This window comes from Cheilinus undulatus, linkage group 11 (assembly GCF_018320785.1).
Source record: "Cheilinus undulatus linkage group 11, ASM1832078v1, whole genome shotgun sequence".
Classification (NCBI taxonomy): Eukaryota; Metazoa; Chordata; class Actinopteri; order Labriformes; family Labridae; genus Cheilinus; species Cheilinus undulatus.
Window position 1 is genome coordinate 8,521,446 of NC_054875.1, and position 15,458 is coordinate 8,536,903.

Consider the following 15,458-nt stretch of genomic DNA (forward strand, 5'->3'; position numbering starts at 1 on the left):
TCATATCTAATGTATTTGGGAGGGGGCTGCGTTGTGGTTTCAGAACAATACAACAGAGCGCACGCTACTGTCCAGCCCAAAGCCTGATAAGCCAGAAAACATTTGGTACCATTTTGCATATTCAAAGTCCTCTGCCTGCTTTGAATAGGCACACACAAGTCTAAAAACAGACTAGGAGAGACACGAACACAAACACATAGTTCAGCTCTGATATCTGCCTGCAAGCAAGGGACGAAGCAGCTCAGCAGCTTCAGTATTAAATTTACTTTTTTTTTTTTTCATTTTATCTCCACTAACTCTGGCATGTTTCTCCTGCAGAAATAAACAAACATCCTGTAAATGTATTAAATATGACGCACACAAACACACAACTGAGTTTTGGGAACCACTGGGGAGTTAGCCAAGCTGTTAGTACAGTCAACCATCACTTTTCTGCTCTCCTCACTAATTTCACATTCCTTTTTTTTCTATCCTTTCCATCCTCGCACTCAACATACTGTAAATCCTCCCCCTTGTTCTTGTGTTCATCCGTCTGATAATCCATCTCTCTCTTCCCCTTCATCCCTCTTTCCCCGTGTTTCCTGGTAATTGCTTTAGGGCTCTATTAGTGGCTGTTGGCAGGGTGCCACGGGTCTTTGGCCCTGTTAAAGAGCCCTCCTCAATTCTCGTGCCAAAGCCCCCACAACATAACCCCAATGATACATTTTAGTTTTTTTCAATAAGCCAAATTTCATAGAGAAAGAATCAAACTTTTTTGTCTGTCAGGACAGACAATAAAGTTTTCTGAATCTGAATCTGTAACGTCATAGGTGGGCATTACGTCTGTTCAGCTCTTGGTAATGGCTGTTTGTTACTAAAGATCATCTGATCGGTTGGCAGCTGATCAGGCTTAACCTGTATTTATCTAAAATACTGATCAAAAGTATTGTTAGAGTTCTGGGAGTCACAGATCTGACCACCTAATTGGAACTCTGGTAGCAGCCTCTACTGCTATAGTTACTGTCACTGCTGCTCTGACAGCTGCTATTTGAAGCAACCGTGTTAAAATCCAAAAAACATACTAACTCAGTGCTGAAATCTGTATCGAAATCTTAGTTGAAAGCAACCGATTTAAGGCTATTAGCTATATTATGCTAGCTGTGATCATGTTAGATGTTATAACCTAAATTATGATGCATTTGAGGTAGTGCTGCACAGTTAATCTAATCACAAATGCAACGTCAGGCTGTACAGTTACATAATTACACAACAGACAGATATTTTTGTATTAATTAGTACATGAAAGGTTTACAAAAGTGCATGCAGAAAGGCCTTTACGTGTACAGTAGTGCCACTATTGCACTTTGTAGAAATACCTTATTTTCCAACTTTTAATTTTGGAAATGCACAATTCAAAACCATCACTGTTGTCTGTATTTCCTTGATAGTGAAGCAAGTAGACTTATAATACCATTTACTGTATCTATTGTATCCTAATCATAATAGCGAATTGCAATATTGTCCAGTATAGTTCCACACACAATATTACAAAATTGTGCAGTTAAAGGTCCACTCTGTAAAATAACTATTAGGCAAAGTCATCATGAGTTATTATTCTGAGATGTGTTGCCTGTAATTTATTAGACTATTTGCACTGTCTATCCTACTGAAAAGGCTCATTAATTGAGTAAATTATTGTGTTAATCAATTCACAAGTATGAACACATGCAGTGAATGAATCACCATTGACCATTCCTGACTCTAGGATACTTCTTGCTCTAAATGTGGATTTTATGCACATCCATCCATCCATCCATCCATCCATCCATCCATCCATCCATCCCTCCCTCCCTCCCTCCCTCCCTCCATCCATCCATCCCATCCATCCATCCATCCATCCATCCATCCATCCATCCCTCCCTCCCTCCCTCCCTCCCTCCATCCATCCATCCATCCCATCCATCCATCCCATCCATCCCATCCCATCCCTCCCTCCCTCCATCCATCCATCCATCCATCCATCCATCCATCCATCCATCCCTCCCTCCCGCCCTCCATCCATCCATCCCTCCCTCCCTCCCTCCATCCATCCATCCATCCATCCATCCATCCATCCCTCCCTCGGAGGTTTCTGTACTGTTCTGTTGAACACAGGAAGAAAAAAGCATGTTCTTGATTGAAGAAAGATGAACTGCAAGAAACCTCATCTCAGCTTCCCTATTAGTGACCGCTTTGGACATAAAAAATGATCCACATGATTCTAATTTTTGTTTTCCATCATTAAGATGAAAACATAAATGCATTATTTTTTATTTTTGTATTTTAGTGAAACATGACCTAATCCTCTTAAGATACAGTTTTTACTTTAGACACAACATAGAGCTGCAAAATACTATATTGGCCCTCCCACAATCAAAGAAACCTGACTGACAACATTTACATAATGTTAAGTTGTATATGATGTTCTCTATTCTAACATATGCATGTTATTTCTCAGGCACATACTCAATCTAAACTAAAATATAAACACTTTTGGTAATAGTTCAAAACTCAATGTTAGCCAGGATAATTGTAATTATCATGGCCAAATATGCAGCCCAATACAACATTACTACTTGTAAAGTTACCCTTGTGACCAGGTTACCATGTTACCATGTACAAAAGAGTGCTTTGTGCTTAATTAATGAACAGCTTTAACTCTGGCAGAGGAGTTGATGTCAGGGGTTTGAGCATAAAGCTTCAATTTACAATGAAAAGAGGAAGTGTTCCTCATACTGACAAAACTTCTGTATTTTCCAATCAGTGCACTGTTTCTCTCCAGCATTGTATCTCTAATGCAAACGAGTGTTTATCTGCAGAAGACTATCAGTAACTTGTCATTCTGTTTAAAAAATTTGGTTTAATTGATAACAACTGTGATAAATTTCAGCTTTGATATTTTGATTAAAAAGATTCAGAGATAACAGGAAGTGTTACCTATTGTTTAAACTTTGGACACAGGATGTAAATTCTGCTCCAAGGGGGGTCTCAAAATATTAACAAAAGATTATGTAGACGATAGCAAGGAATCATGGGAGTGATTCACTGTAACTCCTAACCCCCATCCTTCATGAAAATGGAGCTCTCAACAGAACATGCAGACAATTACAGACAGTAAGCATGGTCCATCACAAGTAAACAGCTAAGAACATGAATGAGATACAGCAAAAGAACAGCTGTATCCAGTAGCAGCTGCTCCATCCTTATGTAGCAGTCCATGACATGACATCAGTATCTCCACAGCAAAGCTCAACATGTGTTTGTCATGGTGAATACTCCAAATAAGGAGCTATATCAAATTACAGTTATAAGACTAAAGACTTTGTCTGGCTTTGCAACCTGTTGGAAATATTCCAGGCAAGGTTAGTACTAAAGTCAAAGTTATTAACATAGGTTTAGTCATTTTTTTACATATTTTGGACATTTTAGTTGTATTTTTTTTAAATATTGTACCTTTGATTCTAATGTAAACTACACACATTTTTTAATTTTCACAAACTTAACTTTAAATATGAAACAATATGGGCTAAAATTGGTGTATACAGTATGTGAAATCAGAATAAGCAGTGGTACAAAATCCAAGTATTCCATGGTATACACTACTGAAAAATGCACCCAACACATCGCATCTAAGAATGATTATAAATAATGAGAAAGTTTCAGCCTTAGACTAGAACATACAGCCTAAAACTACAAAGTTACCTTAATCACCATGGTTTAAGTCAGAATGACTAAGCAACTGTCTGATTCAGTGTTAAGATAAGCTCCATAAACACAGTCATCTGGGACGTTGATTGCTTAAAATGCACATACGTATGAGCATACAAAGCATAGAATACATAAATTATTGCTTGCTTTGCTCTGAGGCTATTTGAAGCAATATTTTTCACTCAATACTGCCAGACATCACAGGGGAGTACCTTTTACTGTATCCAGTACAGTTCTGAGGGAAGTTTTAGCCTCTATTTTTGTGTATTTTGCATCTCCACGGAGTGATTCATTTGTTGGTCTCCTTAAACACTTATAGAGGGATGTACATATGATGCATACATTTTGGTAGGTATGGTGCAGATGTGTAGATGTGTGCTTAAATGCAGCTACATGTATGACTGTACAAGTATTTAGCTTCTTCCTTTCCTATTCCTGATGGAGGAATACCTAATATAATACTTTCTGGCTGTAACTGTTTCTGTCATGAAAAATAAGTACCTCTTTCCCATGAATTGTCCTTCAAAATCTTCTCATCACAGAGCATGAATAAAACATATGTAAATGATTAGCTTCCTGTTCCCCAGGATCCCTCCAACAAGCAGAATTACCTGGTAAATTGTAATTGGCATGACATCTGATTGTAAACGGATATCTGCATAAGAGTGCAGCCAACAACTGAGCCAAATGCAAACATGTCTGACCCCTGCAGCTAACCTTAGGTGGGCTCTTATTTATTCTTCTTATTTTAATTCTTAGAGTATATAAAAGACACAACCCTCTCTGACTGGTCAAGATGAAGAGAGGAACAGTGCTGTACAAAATCATGACACAGAGGAAAGGCTCAGTTGCACACAGAGCAGGATGAAAAAGAGAGAAGAAATGAATTAGATCATCTTTTCTAAAGTATGTTAGTTTACTGGTAAATAGTGCATATCATGCAGACTTAAGTCTGTTGACCAACTGATGCTATGACACATTTAACAGCTCCATGGACGCTCACTGTGCATGGATCCACTGGTCAGCTGAGTGAATCTTTGCTCTGTAATCATAAACCATAAAATGGTTACAGGCCACATCTGTGTGAACATTTGGTGTGTACTGGTTGACTGCTGAATATGAGGTTCTGTTAGTGTGACTTTTCCTCGATATTCAAATTCATTAATAATAAAATGTGTATTTGCTCAGGCTGGGATTTCTGCCTGATGAATTCAAAGGACTTGAGATGCTCGTGTAGCGCTGACCCACTAACTTTATCAGGGCTTATGATAACTAACAGTGTAAGCTAGATGATTCATATGTTTCAAATTTTTTTTTGCTTCTTTTCCTCCTGCTCTGTGTGTGACAGCACATCAGTCATGCTCATGCAAAAGACTATTTAAAGTTTTTAAAGGAATAAGCAATAAAAATTTGGAATTCCCTTGAACTGCTGTTGACTTTTTAAAAAACATTACTATTTTTATGTTGAATTGCAGAGAGTATCATATGTGCAAGCCATATTATGAATAAATATAAGAAGAAGGGGGCAAATACTTTTTCACGGCACTGTATTTATTTAAATGTTGCAAAATTCTGACAAGCAAAGTGGTGACATTTGGACTGCATACTTTACAGTGGAGAACAACCCATTAGAAATTAAACATTTAAACCTGAGCTATAAATTTGCTTAAAACTTTGTAGTTGAAAGCAAATCAGTGATTAGATTCCCCAAGTAGCTGAAAAGCATCAGGAATGATCTATAACATCTAATAAAAAAAAACAAAACAAGTTTTTACATCTCCTTTTGACAGCAGACCTGAAAACGCTTCACATTTTTATTTTTCTGAAATCTGCATTGTGATGCTGTTATAGGCAAACTCATTTCCCTTTAAATCTAAATAAATCACACTGAAATTAGTTTCTCTACTGGACTATAACAACAAATTGAGAGCAAGTAAAGCTGCTATAAAACTTATAATCTACTATTGAGCTGGGAATCAACAGAAGAATGGTGTTCCTCTGTGATGCAATTGACTAATGCTGATTGATTCTGAAAACATGTATAATTATGATTATTTTAACTCCAAATTCAGTACTAAATGGAAATATTCTCATTTTGGTTAAAAAACATTTACAAAAACAAGGAGAGGAGGATTTTGGTGAATTAAAAAAAAAATCATGCTTGAATATTTGCATGATGTTCAATGCATAACATATCTACTACTGCTGCAAAAGAAAAGCATTGAACTGGTATTTTGACACACATTTCAAGTAACAGAATTTTACTGCAGTTTAATTGCAGCAGGTAATTGCTCAGCCTTACAAAGGGCAAAGACGGTGCTATGCTGCAGATGTAAAAGAAAAGGAAATCTTGCCTTGAAGCTGTTTAAAGCTAACTTATGGATTCACCAGAATAACAGAGAAACTCAAAACTTATCTATCAGATGAAGATAAACGATGATTGGTTCAGTAAGCAGGCGTACCTAATGACGTTCAGCTGAAGTACTGATGGTTAAGGTAAGATGTCTGAATGCAAAAATAAGCATAGCACTGATAAACTTTACAAACATGTTGGAAATAAAGATTATAAGACTAATGAAGCAAGGATACATTAACATTCAAAGACTAGCTTGATATCTATAATACCGGTGTTCTTTCAATAGGCTGTGTAAATCTATAAATAGCCTGGCTGCAGTGGAAACACATCTAAGTGAAGCCAGGCTTGCAGAGGTCTGAGAAAATCCATTTGCTCTCTGAGGTAATTTGCCCTGCGAAATTCTCTCTTAAGATTGCCCTAAAAATTCCTCCGCAGGGTCTTTGAGTTTATAAAGAGCATGAAAAATGAGAAAACTTGACCGGACTGTTCTCCTTATGGAGTTGGACTATAAATTAGGACGGAAACTTTTTCTGCTTCAAACTTTCTCTTTCTCCCTCTTTGAGCTTTGTGAATCTCTGAATTGATTACAATTTTCAAAATCCTCAAAAAGCTCTCATTAGCAGATCAGGCTTCAGAGCAGCAGATCTTCTCAACCAATGCTTCTGCTGTTCACCTCGTGGACTGGAGGAAAGGAGAGGTGGTGGAGATAAGAGGAGGAGAGGCAGAGAGAGGAAGATAAGACGGAGAGACAGAGAGAGGAGCAACAAAATCTCTCAGCGTCCATTACAATCTGAACATTCGCTCTGACTTTCTACCGATAAAGGCCGGGGTAAGATGAAACCTGGCTAATGACTGGCTAATTAGCCGCTGCTCTGATAAGACACTTTGTGTTTGTGAGTCTGTGTATGTGTAGAGAGAAATGGAGACTGTGTTAGGTAATATAAGCTAGCTAAGAATAGTTTCTGTAGATAAAGGATAATTAGCTACTTATCTTTACTACATTCCAATATTTTCTACTTTTGACAGACGCAATTAAACACAGCACAATCAGAGAAAATTAAGAAATATAAGAACCTTCTGCACTGTAATTACCTCCATTCTTACATGTTTTAGATCTCGTATTCTGTGCTGATGGTTGTGAGCTGGAACTGTAAGATGTGAGTGAATTCACAGGTAAAGACACAAATAGGTACAAGACTTCTTCCTCACAGCTGACTCACTTTCCTGAGAAACAGGATATTGTCACAGCATGAGCTGTTAAACCATGCTGCCCCTCAGTTGCTTTGAACTTTTGAGGTTGCACAGGCTTGTTCTTGAAAGGAAGGTAGTTTAAGTGTTCTTTGACTGTTTGTACTTGATAAAACAAGCATAATTTCTTTGCATTAATATTAACGTATGCCCAAAAGCAATAAATATACTAAAAATAAAGACTTTGGAAAAGGGATAAAAGCCCATGCACAAATGTTGTTTCAGTTATGTTTTTTAAAGTCATTTAAAAGATTTCTCAACTGAAAACAAAATGTATAATTTTCTGTGGGCTATAAATCAAACCAACAACAAACAAAAATATGAATTGATAACTGTAGTCCTTCACTTCCTACTCTTCAAACTGACAATGCCAGCATTTCAGTAATAATAAGCCCTGAGACTGAATGACAGCATACTAGAAAACAATGATAGCAACCGGATAAAAATCTATTATTTTGTGTTTTGTGCTTCAAATAACTTAAATGCAATAATCTATGACACGTTTTTTATTGACTGACAGAGGAGCGTAAAAGAAGAGCTCTGTAGCTTTGGGCTGGAAAAAGAGAGGAGTAAAGTGGTCAAATGATAGACCGGTATCTTGGTCCAATTGACTTCAAGTCAGCAATCACTGTGACAGCAGGAGCTGTAGTCTACCTGCCCTTTAACAGACTCTAAAACTCACCTATAGATGGTTACTTTTTTCTTTTTAAAATGCAAATACTTGTTCAGAAATGTTTTAAATATCATGCATAACTCAATGGCCATTGGATTTGATCTCTTCCATTAAACTGTTTACATATTTTAGTTTTAAAACCCCTAAAGACTCTTCTTTCCTTTTTTACCGCAGTTCATTTTGATCACATTTTTTTCAACCAGAAAGGGGAGAGGCCAGCATCATGTAGAAAAGCCCAGATGGTTGCTCCTACCAATAGAGACTCACTGCCTACCTCTTGACATCTTGTTGTGAATCTAGGACTCTGTAAACAAAAAAACGGTACTGCTATACTAACTAGACAGAAAACTAAGGTTTGGTTTCATGGCCGTAACTAAGGTGACCTTACACCTAATCTTTTTTCACCCTATTTCAAAGACAGACAAAAGTCCAAAGTCAGAGTAAAATCATGAGAGTCTTGCTAAAGTTGCAGCGCGCTCTCGCGATCTTAGTCGTTAGGTGTAAGGTGGTCAAACTCAATCCGAGCAGTTGTAAGGCAGTCTTTCTTCAGACTTGGCGTCACAATGATATCAAATGTGTTTGATACTTTCGTAAGTCTTCAGTCTGTTCTTGTGCAAATTGTGTCTGGCTGCAGACATCAGACATCCATAAACACATGCATAGCTGACATGACTGTAGACGCATGCATAGATGACTTTCACTGGTGCTTGCACCAGAAGAATCTGTGTTTACCAGCATTCACTGCTTCAGCCATAGCTTTTGGAAGAGGAATGATAGCAGCTGACAGAGAAGAAGTTTTAAAAGAAAGATTCTGATGTAGTCTGATGTTCTAATAATTTTCAGTTTTTTTACAGGACTTTTCGATCCCAACAGTCTATTTTTTGCTGACATGTTTACACTAGGTTCACTGAATGCTCAAAAGCAGCAATGTAACACGATCAATTCTGATTTCAGCTTTTCTTTAGAAGAGGAAGAGATATGGTTACATGGCCTTTTTATGAAGAACTCAGTTTCTCTTCTTCCTCTTAGCTCAGTGTGACCTACAGTGCTTAACAAATGTATTAGACCACCTGTCATATTTGTCTCAGAGACCATCCAGCATCATGAAGTGCTTTAATGCAGACTCTTTCATTTTCAGTGAGCTCTCCACGTTTTACCATTTTGAACAGGAATGAGGAATTTCAAACCGAATTCACCCAAATTTGAGCCGGCTCACTGGGCTTCTCTGAGAAGTCAGAAATGAATCAAGCATAACATTCAACCACTAAAACTCATTTTTCTGTTCAGGAATGCATGTAAATAACTATAATTTGACATATTAATCAAGAAATATTAATGTGCTTTAGTATTTTTTCTGTTTTTTTGTAAATCAATAAATGTAAAAATTTATGGATAATAATAATAATTATATTTTAGCATTAAAAATATCATTTGGGTTAAAAAAAAACTTCTACATATTGGTGTATTAACCATTGCAGAAAGATAAAAAAATGATTTGGGTAATTACCAATGCTGTTAATTTAGGGCAGCTGTGGCATAAACCTGACTTTAGTTAGGGTTAAGGTGGTCTAATAAATTTGTTAAGCACTGTACCTTCACTAGCAGGTGCTGAGCCTCTGCCAACTGACCACTTGACCTCAGTGTGTGCGTGTCAATGCATGTATGTGTGTTAAAGTCTGTCAAGACCACAGACTGTGGCTACAACTCACCCCCACCAGCCTTCCTGTGGTGTGTGATTTATGACGCTCTGTGCCTCATGTACACACACACACACACACACCCACACACACACATACAAACCACAGCAAGTGAAGGTCAAACCCTTAACAGCTCCTCACTCTTTAACATTATTTAAAGCTACTGCATGTTTAACTACACTGTTTCCCTTTCCTGCTCAGTTTTTTTTCTCTACAGTATCTCTCTCACACACGCACTCACAGCCTCTATCTAGCCATGCAAACATGCCAGCCTTAGCTGCAGTCACACAGTAACAAATGTGTTTGGGCCTTGTTCCAGGCGCTTGGCCCACTGATGTATCTCTTAAAAGCTTCCGTTGCCAAGGAAGAGCCACTCTATAAACTCTCCCTTCTTCTTTCTCAGTTTGTTCCCCTGCTCTCTGAGAGCACCACAGCACGTCATGCTGAGTCCCACTTCCAAGAAATATCATTAAAGAGATTAAGAGAACTTTGTTTTAGGGCATCACTGTGGTTCCTTGGGGTGTTACAGTCTGCTCTGCTTACCTCAGCTTCATCTTACTGCCCCAAGTCAAGGATTTTAAGGACAGTTTGTGTCATAATATCAGATGGCACAAATTCTAAAGTGCTTATCTAATATTCTTCATGAAATACTCAAACAAAACAACGTCTGTTTAAATGCCACTTATTCAAGAGCACAGTGTTTATCACTTGGTGTTCATCTTTTGTACCCTCAGGAATGAACTTGAGAGTCTCCTGATGGGTGAGCTTCCAACTGGAGTCATACTAACATGGTCACTGCTTAATATTAGACCAACACCTCACGACACTGACCGTCACCTTAGAGTTTAAAGCATCTTTAAAAAAAAGGCTTAACAGAAGGTTCAGAATAAACACAAGAAACTTGATCCCCAAGACAAACTTCAGACATCGTAAACTTAAAATGGATACTCAATATTTTTCACAGCAGTATAGCAACAACATTTAAGTCTGGTTCATGGTTTACGATGTGAATCTATTATGTCTGTGGTCAACCAAAACAACTTGGTTGACTGAAATCATACCCGTGGGGAAAAGGGTACTGAATACCCAGGCCCACAGTAGGGAGGGTCCCTAAGAAGCCTGCAATGAAAGTGTTTTAATTTATTTTTTCCTAGTAATAAGTGTCATTATTGAATCAAAAACGACTAAATGAATCAGCCAACAAACTGAAATTTGTATCAAATAGAATAAAAAATGTCCAAATGGTGTAGTCTAGCGCTGCAAATAATGCAAGTAAATTTAATTTAATCAGTGTTGAAATATTGCTCATAAATGGGGAAATTATGGTTGAGAAATACAATAAAATGCATAGATATCTGTAAAAATGATGCAAGATTTGTTGCTTAGCTAGCCAGTTAAGGGGGGCCCTTTGTAATATTCTTTCTGGGGGCACAAAATCCTTAGCTACCCCCCTGCCCATGCACCAACCAACTGGATGGAAATTGGAGTAATGAAAAATAAAACACCTGCACATTATAAAAAAAATCCCTGCAAGTTATCTCAGGGGTTGTGGTCTGCATCGCTTTGATGCCCTGTGCTGTAAAAGGTTTAAAAAAGCCCAAAACATGCAATTCCCTGGACATAAACAAGCAGGAAATGTGGCTTATGGAACACTAGCATAAAAACTGCACCACTGCCAAGTGTTTGAGGGGCGTCTGCAGTTGGTGGAGGGTCCAGTCTTGAATGTCTTTTTGAAGACAATATTAAAAAGCCTGTGCTGCAGCTCCACATAGTGGTCAACAGCACTTTTTCTAAGTTTTTTTGCCCTCTGTCCCAGTCATGTGACTGAAAGATATGAGAAGTAGGGCTGAACAAGCCTTTGTCCTGATTTTGTAACCATTCTTGGGTTTTGTTTCAAATTGTTATTCTGATGTATTGCATGGCAACTCCATTATTGTGATTTTCTTGTCTTTTTATAACAAGGACAGTGGTAGAATCATAGGCGGAGAGAGGGGGTGACTTATGGGGCTTAAGCCTCGAATGTTTTCCCAGAAGCCCCGAGTCTTTTAGAAGGTTAAATGTATGTTGCTTATAAATTTTATGATGGATAGATGCAAAAAGCGATAAATGATTAGGCCCTTAATGATAACATGGAAATTAAATTCTTAAAGCCAAACTTGATAATATTCATAAAATTTCATATCTTTTGGAAGAACTTATGAACTTAGTGCAGTATAAAAAGTACTTTTAACACTGCTTTAAAATACTTTTTTTTTTTTGCAATTTTCTGAATAAACCAGTATTTGTAACCCCATATCTGCTTTAAGTGTTCTTTCTTTAAAAAAGAAGTTTCCATTGTTAAATTTTACACAAAATTCATACCCTACTTTATAATGTAACATAAAAAACAAACATCAGACATTTTTAAAAAGGTTTTAGAACGATAATGTCTTTTTTTCACAATTGGATTAAGAAGAAACTGACGTAAACACTTATTTTTTTAAGGTTGAACTGCTTCATTTTTGCCTAAATGATGTGTAGATTTGTTGGCATTTTTAAATTTCTGTTTATAAATGTGTAAAAATAGTGCATACAACCGCCCGATAAGCAAAAGATATCTGGGGAACACTCCCCGGCACCCTCCTTTGTTTGGGCTAAGCCCCAGATGTTTAAAACATCTAGCTCCACCCCTGGGTAGAATCACTCAGTAGGAGAGAGAAAATTATGAGTAATATTTCCAGGAACAATGTACACCATATGTCAGTCAGGGGTTGCTTTAATAATTTATTTATTTTTACTACTCTCTAAAAAACCCAAAGCTGCAACATCTGGGAGATCTATCCCCACAATTCCACTCTTTGTGACAATCATCTGACACGCATCTACTTTATTTGTTATTTGTCCATCTGTTATGTAAAGCATATCAATGGTCTTATGTAGCATGATTGCTAACTGTGGCTAACACTAATCAAAAGCAAACACCCGTGGATCACTGGACCCAAACACTGCACTCTGCTTTTGTAGATGGTGACTAATGTTTTCAAGTCTTTCCTTAAAGAGCAATGTTCATATTTAAAGCAAATAAACAAATTAGCTGTCTATACTAAGAGTTAAGGGTGACACAGTTGTATAAAAATGAATGCATGTAGTCATTAATAGTTATCTTCTTTTAGTTAAAATAGACGTTTTTAGTTGGTTCAGTCAGAGAGGCTGATGAGGGATGGCACAGAGTTAGTTTGCCTGAAAGACAGGAGGCTTTTAAAAAAACAAGGCATGTGTCATCTGCTGTTTTCCTCTTTTGGTGGCTCTAATATCTTGCCTGCTGTTGTTTTGTAAAAAGACATGATGTAACAGTTATCGATCCCAGAAAAATACAGCAATTTTAAATCATCCAATCAAAAAATCTGTGTGAATCATGAACACTAAGCTAGACTGCGCATTCGAAACTTTGTTGTTGGCTAACATCACAGAGGCACAGGTTTTTGATATCAAAGTGTTATATTCAATTCTCTCTTAACTTCAAAAAAGAAAGTCTAACACAATCATGAAGAAATACTTTCAACAGGCGGCATTAACAGTTTTTACTCTGTGTGAACAGCTGATCAAAAGTAGAAAAATTTAATGTGATCAAACTTTTTGCTGGATCACTCTGCTCTTATTAAACATCTGACCTTTTGTTTGTATGAACTTCTTTGGGCATTGAAGCTTAAATAGGAACACTCAGCGTAGGAACACTCGCAAAGGCCAAAACTCAAATGTCACAGTGATTACTTTTCAGAGGGACCCACTTGCCTCCATAATCACTCGTTTAGTTGCTCAAAGTGACATCGTCAGAGATGTGTTTGTTCTTGAGCTTTGAACTTTGGAAATAGTGAGTGAGTTAAAGAGAAAAGCAAATGAGCAGCAATTAAAAAAACATAAGGAACTAAAGAGGTGTGTAGGCGAGTACTCACCTTACAGAGAGGGTAAAATCCCCCGGGTTGCTCTTGCTTGGTCGGGCAAGGAAACTGCCGTGGACGCCCCGCGTCAACAGGAGCTGCTCTGCCTCGATTCCGGTGATGTTGGGGTGGAACCACCTGAAGAGCAAAGGGGACATAATAGCTGTTAAACACCAAAATGATTTATATAACTCTGTTCAAAGCACATCAGTGCCTGTGTCCCATCATCTAGCAGCTTACTTTGCTTTGGAAAGTAATGTCCTGACTTACTGACACAGGGGGTCTCCAACAGCTGGCCCATGGCCACTTCTGCCCCCCTACCTCCACAGGCCAGCATTGGATGTGGAAAAGTTCTAACATAATCCACACCTAGTAGTGGTGAAATAATGACAGCATCCTACTACAATAAAGAATTTCATTAAGCACAAAACGAACATGGTGTTCCTGGGTACATCTGGCTGCATCGCGGAGTTTCTGAGAGGAGGTGTCCAGACTTTCTTTTTGTTGTTTGGCTGCCAACTTCTACGAATTCTTTCAAACTAAATAGGACTGTTGATTAAGAAGACAGGCAGTTTTAAGAAAAGCAACACTGCAGTATTTTTTTAGGTGTATAGTAGACAAACAACCTGATATACTAGAAAAAGTCACTGTTTTAAAGGAAATATAATCTCAGGCATCATTACCAGGCCAAACACAGGAAACAACAGGGAGCCAAGCAGCTACAAAGCAGGCCAAATTTTCAGGAAAATCCTTTCTGAGAAGGATGCTGATGCTAATGCCAATTTAATTTTGAAACCCTGTGCTAACACAACACGTCTCCTGAGATCAACTCAGCTTTACAAATGTTATAAATAACATTCACACATTACAAACCTCAATTAAGAATTTTAGAACAACTCTGTTAAAGGCCCATTAAGGACAAGCAGCGTTTAAGCATCAGCTCTACATTTCAGACTGCAACTTATGTTGAGACCTTAAGGACCGTGTGTGTGTGTGTGTGTAATATTACATATTCTACATGCCCCCATCATCACAGATTAAAAGTGCTATGCTAAATTTGTATTTTGGAAACTTGAAAAAATCAACAACAGCTGTAAATCGACAAAATTATCTACAAGATAGGCCTGTGCTCAAAAGGACATGTTCATTAAGTCATGTTTATCACCCCAAGTCAGTGTGTATCAGGATACGCATCATATCATGGCCTCTGTATCTTGATATGTTGTATCATGAGGCAGTTGGAAATACCCAGGACTTTCTACAGGACCCAGTGATGGCTCTCCATTTGGTACCATTTTTGCTATGTTAAATCAGTCAGAATTAGCAATGTTTGACATATGGTTGATTTGTGTGTATTATTTTGCCAGAATGACACTCATGTATATGATTAAAAAAAACTATGCAAAAAGGCATTCCTGAAAGTGCTGCTTTTAATATCACATTCTACTTGAAGTTCCCAGTCAACAGTGTCACTCAATGATCCTATTTAATTCAGTAACACTTTGAAATTTGAATGATTTTACTAATTAAACAACAAGTTGGTTTCCTGAGACAATTCTGACACAATGATTTAAAGAACACTGTGAAGCAAGCTGCAATTCAGATCCTAAACTTCACCTCTTCAGGGCACACTATTAAGCTGAAGGAATTAGTCTGTAAGTAGAGCCCGACCGATATGGGATTTTTGAGGCCGATGCCAATACCGATATTGGGGGCTAAAAAAAAAACGAATATCCAATATTTTGGCCGACATATGAAATAAGAACATTGATATACACAGGTTATATACTGTACATGAACACAAATGTGGACATGTGAATAGCCAGTTGCATTTATCTTTG

The 15,458-nt window shown here is 37.6% G+C and overlaps 1 protein-coding gene across 3 annotated transcripts in view; it reads right to left on the bottom strand.

The window, feature by feature from the left end:
• ptpn11b (protein tyrosine phosphatase non-receptor type 11b) overlaps positions 1-15,458 on the bottom strand; it is a 91,428-nt gene that overhangs the window by 45,687 nt on the left and 30,283 nt on the right. For all 3 annotated transcript variants that reach the window (XM_041800485.1, XM_041800484.1, XM_041800486.1), the window contains exon 2: positions 13,633-13,755. In XM_041800485.1, the coding sequence (XP_041656419.1) occupies positions 13,633-13,755 (123 nt within the window). The remainder of the gene's footprint in view (positions 1-13,632; positions 13,756-15,458) is intronic.